The following is a 13,559-nucleotide window of genomic DNA, read 5'->3' on the forward strand; positions in this document are numbered from 1 at the left end:
TATGTTAATAGGGCCTGTTAATTCACATTTCAGAAGAAAAATTGGAAACTTAAGGTATTTTAAGCTGGTAAAAAAGGAAGGGAGAGGGAGAAGTAAGGTGTTGTACTGCACAGCACTGGCAGAACAAAATGAATGAAGAGTTAATAGTGAAATACAAGCCATCAAGTAGTCCAGCCTGTGAAAAGCATCAAATGGCCTTCAGCCATCTGGATGTGGCCCAGGCAAAGCTGCCTTTTTTAGTGGGCAGATTTTTTAGTGGCAGAAAGTGGGCAGAGGTGGCCGAACTCCCCTGGGCAAGGAGCAGGAGAGCACATGGCAGCTTAAAGCAGGCCTCCCCATCACCCGTCTTCTGCTGGTTCGTGGCACCTGCACAGCACTGACCTGCAGCCAGACCACTGATCCCAGGCTGGGCAGATATCACTCACTCCCTACAATTTCCACCAAAGGAAGCAGAAATGGCCAATATAATTGCCCACAATTTCTTCCTTGCTCGGCTGATGTGGGGCCTGCGAGACTAGAGGGGATGTTCTGGCCCAGGGCTGCTCCATGGGCATCAAACATCATTTTCAAACCCTGTAGAAACACATTTTCTTCCTGTCTGAGCGGGCAATGTTGCACTGCTGGTGGTGTTACTTGAATGAGATATTGATTTCTGCTAAATTGTCACAATGAGGAATAAAAATCACGTTTCTGCCAATACTAATATTAGAAAAGCCAGATGCGCTGGAATGTCTTGCATCACCAAAATAGGAGCACGCTCCTTTTGTACTGACACAACAGAGCAGCCGCATGGCAGCACGCGACCATCACTTTGGCGTCCTCGCCGTGGGGAAGGGGCACAGTGCAATAACCACTGGGAAGACAGAACTGAAGCTTTGCCCATGAAACCTTTGAGAAATATCATGGGGGGGGTTATTTATATTTGATTTACTCCTTTTTTAAAAATCTAACCTTTAATTCCTCTGAGAGAATGTATCCACCTTCATAGATGACTATTTTGATGATCACTCATTTTCATGAGGAGTGCAGTGCCGCACATGGCGAGAGAGGCAGTTGTTCAGAGGCTAGACCATTATACCCTAAATCAACCCACATTTAAAATATTTTTAGCTACAGGATGAAAAATTATGTTTATAAAAGCAGGCTGAGGTTGGTTTACCAGCGCTTGTAAGACTCTGTCTGGAGTCCTGTGAGTAGATAAAGATGGCTGAGTGTTTTCAGCTGGAAAAAGTGTTTTGGCTCCATTCTGCTCCCCTGGTTCATTTGGAAAGTTTGGCTAATAGATCGGGATGACTAGGGTGCTAATTTTCAGACAATGATATCTAAATAATTGCCTCAAGTGGCTTAAACATGAGAGTTCACGCTGGCCCTTGGACACAATGGTTCTTCAGCGTCGTGGCCACATAACTCGTGTCTCTGTGCGCACAGCAGAGAATCTGGATAATGTATCCTGTGTATGTTGTCAGCTGGGTCCTTTCCTAGCATCCGGACACAACATTTCTTAGGATATTGCATTATCTTGCTAAATGCAAGTCCACCCATAGGTTACCTATTATTGTATTTGACAGTATATGCAAATACTGTAAAGATAAACAAACCCATATAAATATTTGCAAAGTTTTCTGAAAGTAATTCCAGGCGTTGCTAATTCATTTATAAAGGATGTGACTAGTTAACAAGTTTTTACAGGAAGGCAGTACAGTACACTGAAAATAGCAGAGCCTGAATATTGCACTTACAATGACCGTTTTCAAAGGTTTTTTGAAACAAACGATAAAACAAACCAGAAATGATAAGGCTGCAGGTAGAGCTGAAATAATCCAGCCAGAAGGTGGCATTGCACAAGCCCTTAGGTGCTGAGAAGTTCATAAAAAGATCAACTATTGGGAGAAAGGCAGCCAAGAACAACAACAAAACCAACCAACCAAAAAACGCCCCAAATTTCCATGATTACACATGGTGTTTCTGGTACTTTGTTCTGGTTTTGAAGGAATTCTGATTCTTGTGACACATGCAGAATTTTAGTAATTTTTCTGCAATGTTTCCTTGCTACAGATAATATGTGGACTTGTATCTCTACCATCACTGTGCCTGGAAAAGAGGAAGCAAAGGGAGAAGCCAGCACTCCTCAGCATTTGTTAAGTATGAGAGAAATACAGAAACCGCTGCAGGTGCCATGTATTCTCCAATAATGCCAGTATTTAACCCTGAGAAAACCACGCTAAAGGCGAACAAGAATAAAATTGACTAGCTATCTAAGAAAATTACTTCTATCATAGGGATGGTCACTTTGGTGATGTAATGCAATGGATCAAAGACGGTATAATTACAATCAAGAGAGAGAAATCAGACGGGAAGGTGAGGTGCTACACACAACTGCATCACAAGAGGTGTTGAATTTGCAGGAGAGAGCCCCAAGGTACCAGCATGATTTGATGGAGCTGACTGTGCTGTGGGGCATAACATGACACTGAGGAAAAGTTTTGACCAAGGAGCAGACCAGAAACTTGGTGGGAGAGTGCGTTGCCGGAGATGACGGGTGGAGGCAGTCACAGACACATTTCCTCCCGTTTTGGACAGGACGGTTCCACCCGCATACACGTGCGTAGCACAGGGGCAAAGCCCACACCTTGCATTTCTAGGCCCTAAATTGTTAACTACATCTTGCCTATCTAGGCCCTAAAATCTTAACAAAGTCAAAGCAATACTACACCAGCTGTGAGCTCCAGAGGCTGGATGAAGTTATGATTTGGCAGCGTGAAGTATTTGCCAAAGTATTGCAACACAGCCAGTCCTGGGGAAGAAAACCAGATAAAACAAAATTGCTTAAACATTGAAGAACAAGGTCTGTAGGGGAGAGTTTTTTCTGGAGAAAGATGTTCTCGAGCACACAATCCCTTCTTTGGGTCGAATCTTGCCTCTCCTGATTTATTTAAAACGTATCTTTATATCTTCAGAAGTATCTTTAAACCATCGTGATTACAGTGTTGCATCGGGTCTAGAGACAAAGGTGACAGTGGCAAGTGCTGTGACTGTCCCTCCTGTCACTCGGCATCTGAACGGAAGGACGAGGGGACAGAATCTGGCCCTTAGCTCCGCTGATGTCAGGTGCCTGCAGCGCCAGCGCACGTCGGTCACGCGCGGGCTCTGAAATGAAAGTGTCAGAGGGCAGGCTCCCAAGCGCAGGATGGAGCTCAGATGTCCCTAGCTGCCTGGTATGAAAATGCTGATGCGGGCTGGTGGCACGGGCGGGCTGCCCTGCTCCCGGCTGGCCTCGCCTGCCAGCTGCTGCAGCTGCAGCCTCTGCTTGCAGGCACGGAGCAAGAGGAGGCGGCTCCCGATAGGAGTCAAACAAATACTTGCCTGTTTTCCTCTCCCCTCCTGCCTCAGAAGGCTCCCTTCCCCTGCCTCTCCATCTTGCTCCGGTCTACAACCCAGAGCACTACCAGATTAATTTTTTTGTGTGTTTAAATACCCTTTCTCTTATTAAAATCCAAAGCCGCTTTGAGTGCTCTTTTTTTGCATCCTGCATTTTGGTGGAAATGTATAATTAAAACTACAAGTGAAAGCACTCCTCCTTTCTCACAAGAAAAACTGGAACGTTCTTGGTTTATATATAGATAAAAAGACTCATGGCTGTCTCTTGAGAAACTGCACGTGCTTTTCTATGTCAGTTTTCTTTGTAATGCTTCATCGATGCTTTGTTGCTGCTGCAGCCATGAAGACTGACACACAACAGATCTAGTGGGAAAATGATTTGATTAGGTGACGTAAACGGAAGAATAAATAAATTATTTTAATATATTACAGTTACAGCTGTATATGCCTTTTTGTCCAGAGTTTCTTGGAACAGTTACTTTCATTTACTTAGTTTTCACTAAAGCTGATTAAAATGTCGTTGGGTTCTTTGTCAAAAAAACATTATAACTGAAAATTGGATGCTAACTATTGAGCATTAATTTACCTGAACTTATCTGACTTCTTTGGCATATGTTCATTTTGAATAGAAAAATTAATGCCTGTAAACCAAAACTGTTAATTTAAACCTTGAATAATTTATTTTGGAAATGCTACTGCAGTGTCTCCAGAGAATTGCCATTTGGATGTTTTATGTCATTGCTCACTTCTTTCAGCTCCAGAACATGCCTGCCTTCAGAGCCATAGTTAAATCAGTGACTTCATGCTAAATACTTGTTAAGTGCTCTGCAGTATTAAGGTATAAAATAAAAATCAGCACAGAGCTTGCAAAAATAAATCAATCTATTTCTCAAAAAGTGTTCAGCTGGTGTTTTTGCAATCCAAGGATTTAACTTTTTTTTTTTTTTTACCCCTGTTTTAATAATAGATGTTGTCGTCCTTTTTCTTTAAAGCTGCTTTTGCCTGTGGACTCCACAAGGGGGTGGGAAATCCTTTCTCACAGTTTAGGCTGTGACAGAAAACACCAAAAGAAAAGAAAAATAATAGTGAACTTAACTATTCTGACCACAAACCATTAAAGAATAAAAATAGAGCAATTGTTTGTATAAAAATCACTGGCTTTGAAGACAGCTCTGAATGTTGCTGTTAGAGGCATTGCAAGAGGGAGGCTGAGTGTGGATTAGCTGGCCGGGATCCAGCTTAAGACACGCTTAAGCGTGTCTTGTTTTCCTGCATGTTCAAACCGGGATGTACCAGAGAGGAAGAGGACCATGGGGGTGCTCTCAGACTGAGGTGCCCACCTAGATGTGGGAGCTTGAACTCCCTTCTGAATCCAGGATTGGAAATATGTCCTCCAAGGGCAACATTAGCTCTTGCTGGAATCATTCACAGTAAAAAAGATACAGGAAGTCCTAACCCTTCTGGCTGCTGCCCTGAAGAGAAGAACATGGTCTGAATGTGATATAGACCAGAATTCATGCTAAAGCAGTTCACTGTGTAGTTTGGAAAAATAGATTAGTGTGTGAGTATGTGTTTCAGAAAAAATGATATGAAACAACTTACCATGATATTTAAGGAGAGGAAGAAATGAAGAGATCTGTAGTCCTTGCATCTGAACATAAATGGTGTACCCAGTAAATTGAATGTGGTTAATATGTTACAGCAGAACCCACAGACACTCAGGTTCTCCTGTGCACCAGCAGGTGTGGTCCACAAAAAATCCATGTTACTCTGATGTCCTAGGTTTTGTGCAAAGCAGTGCTTTGTTTAGCACTAAGTTTAGCACCAGCATCAAGTTTTACAGCAGGTGGAACAGCATGACATGCCACAGAGTCGTTCAGGAACCAGATCCCACCATCTGACAGATCTGCAAGTCCCCTTGGCCAGAAGAACTACTGAAGAAGATCTAGCTGCAGGCTGCAAGTTGGGTAGCAAGACTGACTAAGTAGACACTCCTTTAACATCCAAGGACATGCACTGGACACACACAAGGACATGACACACTGAAGCCTCACAGATAGCTCAAAATTGTTCCCTGAAGGTTTGCAGTCTGGAAGAAATGTTGTCTTTGTAGGAGATGTAATGCATTGGGCTGACTCCAAATGATTTATGCTATATGTTAATGAAGTAATATAATCATTAATTCAAATGCCTCCAGTTGCATCATGTGTTACCAGCTAGACATTTAATAATTTAATAATAATTTTCAGAAATGCCTAAGTGTGCACTTAAAGACTTAATTAGGCACCTAACATTAACTTAACACATTCTTGTGTAACTAACAGAAGGGATTAAAATTCACTCTGCAGAATAGTCGAGTACAGTGGCAAATACTGCTGGCAGCAAACATTGTGAAGACACTTAAAAAGGATATGTAGTTGCCTCCAAGTCTAGTGTTATATCTAATTTTTTTGTGGCCCGTCATCTGACTCATGGCTTCACTGCTGGAAGGATGTCAGGGACATTTAGCATTTGTTAGCTTTCAATAAAAACCCCTCATGGACTAGTTTTAACACACAGACAGATCTGATGCACGCAAGTTTCTCTGAAGAAGCCACATTGAGCTGTATGCAGACATGACCTGGCACAGCCTGCTGCGACACTGTCTCCGCTGCGTCCCCCATCACCTGGCATGGACCTCCCCTGTCCCCGCCAGCACCGGCACACTGCGGGCTCTCCGTATCGCCCCCAAACACTGTATTTCATGTGGCTCAGCTCCAAAAGGAGAAGCAGAAAGTTCCTGATAGCATCCCAGATGGTACCCTGGCCAGTAAGGTGTCATGTGAAATGTATGCAAAGGTTGCCCTCCACTTCACCAGAGCTTCCAGAGAGCTGGCCCCCAGGAAAGCACTGCAGGAGCAAAACGAGATTAAGATGAGTCTAGACAAACCTGAGGTGACAGCACAGGCTCCAAAAGCCAGGGCTGGGCTGTGTTAGAGATCCAGCTCTCCAGAGCTGGGCCATTGGCCGCAAGCAACCTGCTGCTCAGTTTTCTTGCTCTCCTTGAGCACCACTCCCACTGCCCTCACGTTTAATCCAGGGATCTCCCTGGGCATGCGTTACGCAATGATATGGGACAAGGTAGTATCCAACTTGAAGGTGCCTAAAGCCTTTATTGCATCCAGCCCTGCTCGGTTCCCTGCTCTGGCTGTTCAGCTAGTGGCAACTGTGCACAGAGAGAGTATTTGCATCAGCTTAAAGACCTTGGGTTTTATGTTTCTTATTATGAAAGGGGAGAGCCTTACGCACCACCCCAGACAAGACTGTGACCTTCCAGCTCCTTGCTGTCTCAAGTGTTTCAGGGTTGGGGTGAAATTGGGATTCTCCAGATCCAAAATAGAACATGTTCATGTTATCACAGATCCATTAAAAAGTTTTCAGCAAAGGAAATGAGCAGCTATCACTGGCATGCCATACTGATATAGATGCGATAAGCCAAGGAATGAATAAACATGGGGGTGACTTTTTGGTAGTCAGACTTTAATAAGGGTAGAGTATACACTGTATGTATACCACGAAAGGTAAGTCAGAGGTACAATTCACAATAAAAAGGCTGCAGTGCTGCATTCAGTAACGACAATTCAGCCAATCTTATTTTAAGAATGTAACTGATGTGAACTCTGGCAGTGACTCTTACTGACTTCAGAGGGAGTTCAGCATGGCAAGGACCTCAATTAGAGGGTCCAGTTCAGTGTGAAAGTGTGGTGGGTGAATATGGGGTGGGCTGTCAGCAAGCATATTTTATAACAAGCTAGCTGTCTAAACAAAGCAAGGACAAGCACATACCTGAGTGTGAGCAGTACTCTTGTTGGTTGGATTTAAAGTGACAGCATGAAGGTGAAAATATCTTATTAAAACACTCACAAAGAAGAAAATATTATAGGAATTAAATTTCATAGAACCACAGAATGGTTGAGGTTGGAAGGGTACACACTGCCCCATCATCCAGATCATTAATGAAGATGTTAAACAGGATTGGACCCAGTATTGACCCTTGGGGTACACCACTAGTTGCTGGCCTCCAACTAGACTTCATGCCAATGATCACCACCCTCTGGGCCCGGCCATCCAATAAAACCTCGAGGGAAGAAGGAGGAAGGGGGAACATTTGGAGTTATGGTGTTTGTCTTCCCAAGTAACGGTTAGGCGTGATGGAGCCCTGCTTTCCTGGAAGTGACAGGAGATCTGCCTGCCGATGGGAAGTAATGAATGAATCCCTTATTTTGCTTTGCTTGTGCACACAGCTTTTGCTTTACCTATTAAACTGTCTTTATCTCAACTCAAGAGTTTTCTCACTTTTACCCTTCCAATTTTCTCCCCCATCCCACTGGGGATAAGTATATACTTACACTTAAAAAGCCTCAGATTGGCAACATTCCTCATAGGGAAAGATCACTTTCCTTCAATCTATAACACCACCAGAAGAAAGGAGGTATCACCTGGAAGCACTTCTGAAACTGCTATTTCAAGAGAGATCCAGATGTCCAAGTGATCACGTAGTTAATTTCAGAAGGTAACACTGAGTATGAGAAAATGAACTACATCAGGCCAGCCTCACTGGGGATGAACAAAGAGAATTAACCATTCATTTATCAGAAAGATAGATTTTTTTTTTATCTTAATTTACTTTATTTCTGTGAGATAAAGTATTAAAGTAGTCATATTATCACTAACAAGGATTAGTGCCCCTATGGTGTATATTTCATTGTTCATTTTTATGTCATTTTGGAGAGTGCAAACTTACAAGATGGCAATGAAACAGTAAAAAAAACAATCTCAGATCCTGATTTTGCTCTGCTGAAATGTTGCATCATTCAACTTTTATGCTTTACAGCATAGAGTGCTTCAGTGCTCTACAGGGCACCGAAAAGACAGACAAGATACATATACGATGAACACTTATTCCAACAACGTGAAAGGAGGACATCATTTACTGCTGAGCATAGCTCTTCAGTAAGTCATCAATTTCTCTCCATTTCTCTCCATTTCTCTCCTCTCTTCTCAGGTACTAATCCTTTTCTGTCCATTCCCAGGACTAGTCCGCAGTCCAACCAGGTGTCACAGGATCAGGCCAGAGGTATTATTTCCTTCTGTTTGGTGATATGTCAATTCTAGAAAAGCCAGGTCATAGATTTAAAAAATGACAGCCTGTGGGTCTTCTTCAGCTGGTGACCATGTGCTAGTTTTTGGCTTACTCACCTGTCCTTCATGTCCCAGTCTGGCTGTCCTGAGAAGCTGCACACAGATGTAACCTTGACAGCCTGCTCACCCAGACGCTGTCACCCCAAGCCATTCCTAGAGCCCTTCTTCTGCCACTCCTCCTGGTGCTTCCACATTCACCTTGCCCCATGCACCCTCCATTCAGGCCAACTGTAGCATTTCTATAACAATTCTCTATATACTCTCCTCACCAGCTGTCACAGCATTGCCATCAGACAAAATAACAATATGTCCAAGCTAAAAGAAAGTTCTGTAAGGTGCAAATTGGTGAATACTTTACATCGAAACATTCATTAGACAAGCATCATTTTCTGGCATTGTCAGGTTCAATGTTGCTTTTCACTATTGCTTTTCATTCTGTACGTCATATTTTTCCTTATCTTTGGTCTTGTTAAACATGCTTTTGATCTCATTAAGCAGCAAAGCCTTTAAATGACAAACTCAAAAGTGACAAGCATTAGTTGAAATGGAAACAGAAGGAGCAGCATGACTTTTCTCTGTCCCATCTTCCCTCCACAGAGTGCCCTGTTATGGCTGTGTATGGGCCTGTTTTGACCTCTGTACACATACTGAAGGGGAGGGACAAAACCTAAAAACTTTGGGTTTTACTCAAAGATGTCTAAAAATTCAAAAGGAAAGGCTTTTCTGCTCTTTCTAGAGGACAATAAATAAACACAAATATTGTAACATAAACACACCTTGTTCAAGAAATTAATCTGTTGCATTGGAATAATTTCTTATTGATTAAGAACAGGGTTAGAAACTGCTGTAAGTTTTTTTAAACTAAAGTCTTGCTTTCCTGGGCATTGCATATAAATAGCTATAACCAAAAAACCACATACAACTCCCAGTCTGGAATGAAAGAAGATGTAAAGCACAATAGTTGCTTATCTGCTTGAACCAGATTTGGTAGATGAATAAATATATAGGTGTTTCCTTCATTTTCAGCTCTTACATCTGGGAGCTCAGCCTCCAGACAAAAATTCAAAGCCATGAATCCAACCATTTAAAGCATGTTACTCTGAAAACAAATGAGTCCTGGAAGAGTCCTGTTGAAAAACTTTTCCAAACAGAATCATCTTTAATGCCCTGCGAAACCACAGGTAAAAAAATGCATAAACAATTGGGTTAAATGTAGAATTTAAATAACCAAACCAAACCAAAGCATCAATGAGAACAGGAGGTATCACATAATTCATAAATGGATTGGTTGCTGTAAAGAAGAAGAAGGGGCTCCAGCAAATGAGAAACACTCCTATTATTATGCCTAATGTCTTGGCAGCTTTCTTTTCTCTGCAGAATGAAATGTGGTGCTTCATTTCAAATTGCATCTTTTTTTGGCTAATTGCATCAATGGATCTTGCTTGCTTCTTGGCTATAGCATATATTTTCCTATAGATGTACAGCATAATAAATCCAGGGATGTAAAAAGACACTACGGAGGCCACAACACCTGAAGTTTCACTAAAAATGACAAAGCATCCTCCTGCACAATGTATGTGATTATAAATCTCTTCTGCCCCTAGCAAGTTTAGGTCTAGAAAGATCATCCCAAAAGCAAAAACAGCAGGCACCATCCAACTTACAAATATCATGACCAAGATAACAAAAGTATTTATCTTTGATTTGTATCTTAGAGGGTCACACACAGCGTAGTAACGGTCGATGGATATGAAGGAAAGATGGAAGATGGAAGCCGTGCTCAGCATAATGTCCGTGCTTGTGTGGATCTTGCAGAAGAGCTCCCCGAAATACCAGCAGTGCTCAACAGAGCGCACCATGCTGCAAGGCATGATGAGGAATCCCAGCAAAAAGTCTACTGTAGCCATAGAAAGTATCAGGAAATTGGTAGGCGTATGGAGCTGCTTAAAATGTGATATTGAGATGATAACTGTCAAATTTCCAACCACTGTGGCCAGAATAATGCAAACCATGAAGATATACATGGAAACACGGATACTGTTTGACCAGCTGCTCCTTATGCAAGAGGCATTTACGGATTCACAGCACGGTTGCATCCTTACTGAGGTCTCAAATCCACATAGGTATGCAGCACAGGTACTGTTTTTCCTAATGCTGAGATACATTTACAACTGTTTTTTTCTTTTCTATACAGGGAGAGCTGCAGGGAGGAAAAAAAAGGGCAATTGTAAACACCTTCATTTATTTGGATGTGTGGGAAATTCACATTTCATTATTTATGAAGGATAAAACTATTTTGTAATTATACTTTTAACAGAATGACACTTTTATCATTAGACTTCCCTTAAAATGGGAATCTTATTTGATGAAATAAACTGTATAATGGGGTGTCCTCACACCAGAATAGCAGTGGCTCCCAGAGGCCTGCACTGGGCAATGTCTTGTGTAGTGGGCAGACGAGAAGTCCTTTTCGTTATTTTCTGTTTAAACAGTCCTAGTCTTCTTCATCAAAATTTGTCGGAGTCCTGTATCTCTCACTTTGCTCTTGAAAATCAGTAATTTTAGATTCTGAAACTCCCTCAACTTATTTTTTGATACACAAGTCTGAGATGTACAAGTGTAAAACAGAAGGCTAAATCTCAGCCTCTCCTCCAGCCCTGTCCTGATAGCCATAACTGACCCCGCTGTGCACCCTGGCAAAACCCGGGTTTCCACGAGCCCTTGGTTTTGAGGCAGGGCACTGCCTGACCAGATCAAGTCTTACTCAAAATTCTTGTAGGCTCCAACTGTCAATAGGGATGTAAGGAAAAAATCTAAGAGGAGAAAAAAACTTTTCTGACCTTTTGCTGCCAAAATATAATGGAAGAGCCTGACTAATCTGAAGCATTAGCTGCTGTATAAGCAAATATCTTTTCTGTCGGGCTCTAGTTTATTTCAGTGCTAGTAGTTTAGCATTGTTTTGTATATTTATTATGTTAATACTGTTTCTAGTCCAGGCACAAACATGGAGAGAAACATTTTCTGAACATCGGTTTAGTCTGCAACTGAGGACACAAATATTAGCCGTGCTCTCATGTATGCAGTAACATGTCTCTCTTGCGAGTCTCTACAAAAGCGTTTCATGAAAGTACTTAAGCACTTAGCAAGCAATACTCATTGTTGAAAGATCTGGTTTTCCTGTAATTAACAGAAAAATAGTATTATTGTGAAAAATAAAGAACATTAACGTATGCTATTCAGTGGCATTATCGTTATGGTATAATGTGGTTGTTTAAGTCAGAAAAATACTGACATGGCAATTCAGCCGGTACCAGTTTAACCGTTTGCTTCAGGACTTCACTGCCTCTGGTTATTCTGGACAGAACACAACAGAATAATTAATTTTTTCCCATATTGAAACAAATGTTATTACAAACACACCATGCCATTAGAAGCTAAATGGAAGCTGAATACAAATGATAAACTATAGCTTGCAAAACCCTGACAGCTACAGGGTTATAACTAACAGCTTGTGTTTACAGAGGGATTTTCAAACAGTGCCAGGCAGTGGCACCTGAGTGCCGGGAGAAGGTGCATCCAGAGGCACTCTCAGGAGTACAGGACACAATCTGAGCATATTTATTTACTGTTTGGGGTGCCTCTTGCTTCCCCCTTTTTCTACCTACTAATGTTTAACCCCATCTCTGCTTTTTTCCACCTCACTTTAACTATCACTTCATATATTTCACTTTTGGTCAATCTCTTCGTGTTTCTTTTCCTGCCTGCCATTCCTTCTTTTGGTGTATTTACACCCAGATAGAGGAAGCGCAGCCAGATGGATCTTTATTAACTCAAATCTTCAATTTTCACATCAGAAAGAATTAAACGCCGATTTAACTGTATATACTGGACATAATTATAAAAGTTTTAAGCTCATTCAGGTTATAAATGTGTCACATATATTTCAACCTTCATTTTTTTTAATATGTAAATAAATCAAACAAATATGGTAAAACGGTCTAAGAAGCCAATCAAAAAGAATTAATCTATCTCTAGTTTTCTTTTCTATTTAAAAGATGAACAACTTCCCTATTGTTCTCTGACAGAGAAACTGTTTAGCCTAAAGAAATATGATCTCCCCTGGAAACTGTTTTTCTTTTAAAAAAATCTTATTTTCAGGAGATTTTGTTTTTTCGCTAAACAGAAAGAAGGAACTCCAGCCAAAATGTTGAGCAAACTGAGATCAAGTGTGCAGCTTTGCGTGAAATGGAAACAAAATAAGTCAAAACTCATGTGGCAAACTGTCCAAATGAGCTAAACACTGAAGTTTTTAACAAGAAAACAGAACACTTCATAATTAGTTGCAAAGTTTACAATTCAATAAAATGGAAATATGAAAAAGCATCCTTTTAAAACCCTGTCCTCCTACCTTTCTCCCCTCACGCTGGGTAGAAGTCTGCTCTTGATGGTCATTTGTTTTCTGCTCATTGAGGGGCACCCCTTCCTTTTAAAGACCATCTCAAAAGGCAGCGGAGCCTCTTCACCATCGTAACAGTTCTGGGTAATTTTGAGAGGACAGGCACTTAATCCACAGCCCGAGCAGCCTCCAGAAGCCCCTGGCACATTGCTGGAGGACGTTGGGTGCAATGAATAGCGTTCTTGGCCCCTTGTCTCAGGAGCAGCTGTTAATATGAATAGTAGCTCAAACTGTTTATTTTGTTACCCACTTAAAAACAAAATCACGGCTGTAATGGTCATATTTGTTTAATGGGCCTTATTTATAGGTAAATTGAACTCATTTGAAGTACGTTTACTTGTTTGATTAAACATTGTAGTCACACTGTGAGCAGCCTGAGATTATCTAGGTGCAGAACAAAACCCGCCATGTAGTCTCCCTTCTGTAAGCTTCTAAAATATAGCAAAGTATGTCAGTATAGGTAGGTTACAGCAGCATGTAAGATTTCCTTGAAAAGGTATATTGTGTGCAGAGTGACATGATGTGTATTTACCAGCCTAGTTCT

General features: G+C 41.5%; 1 protein-coding gene across 1 annotated transcript; it reads right to left on the minus strand.

Annotated features, from left to right (window-relative positions):
* Positions 1-9,653: 9,653 nt before the first annotated feature.
* Positions 9,654-10,670, minus strand: LOC142081377 (trace amine-associated receptor 1-like). The gene has a single exon (XM_075148097.1). It carries the CDS (start codon positions 10,653-10,655, stop codon positions 9,654-9,656), a length of 1,002 nt encoding a protein of 333 aa, XP_075004198.1. The 5' UTR covers positions 10,656-10,670.
* Positions 10,671-13,559: the final 2,889 nt, after the last annotated feature.

The sequence above is a fragment of the Calonectris borealis genome, chromosome 3 (genome assembly GCF_964195595.1).
Source record: "Calonectris borealis chromosome 3, bCalBor7.hap1.2, whole genome shotgun sequence".
NCBI lineage: Eukaryota > Metazoa > Chordata > Aves > Procellariiformes > Procellariidae > Calonectris > Calonectris borealis.

Excerpts from the sequence above, each read along its gene's own strand:
- LOC142081377 (XM_075148097.1), bottom strand. The coding sequence starts at position 10,655 with ATGCAACCGTGCTGTGAATCCGTAAATGCCTCTTGCATAAGGAGCAGC.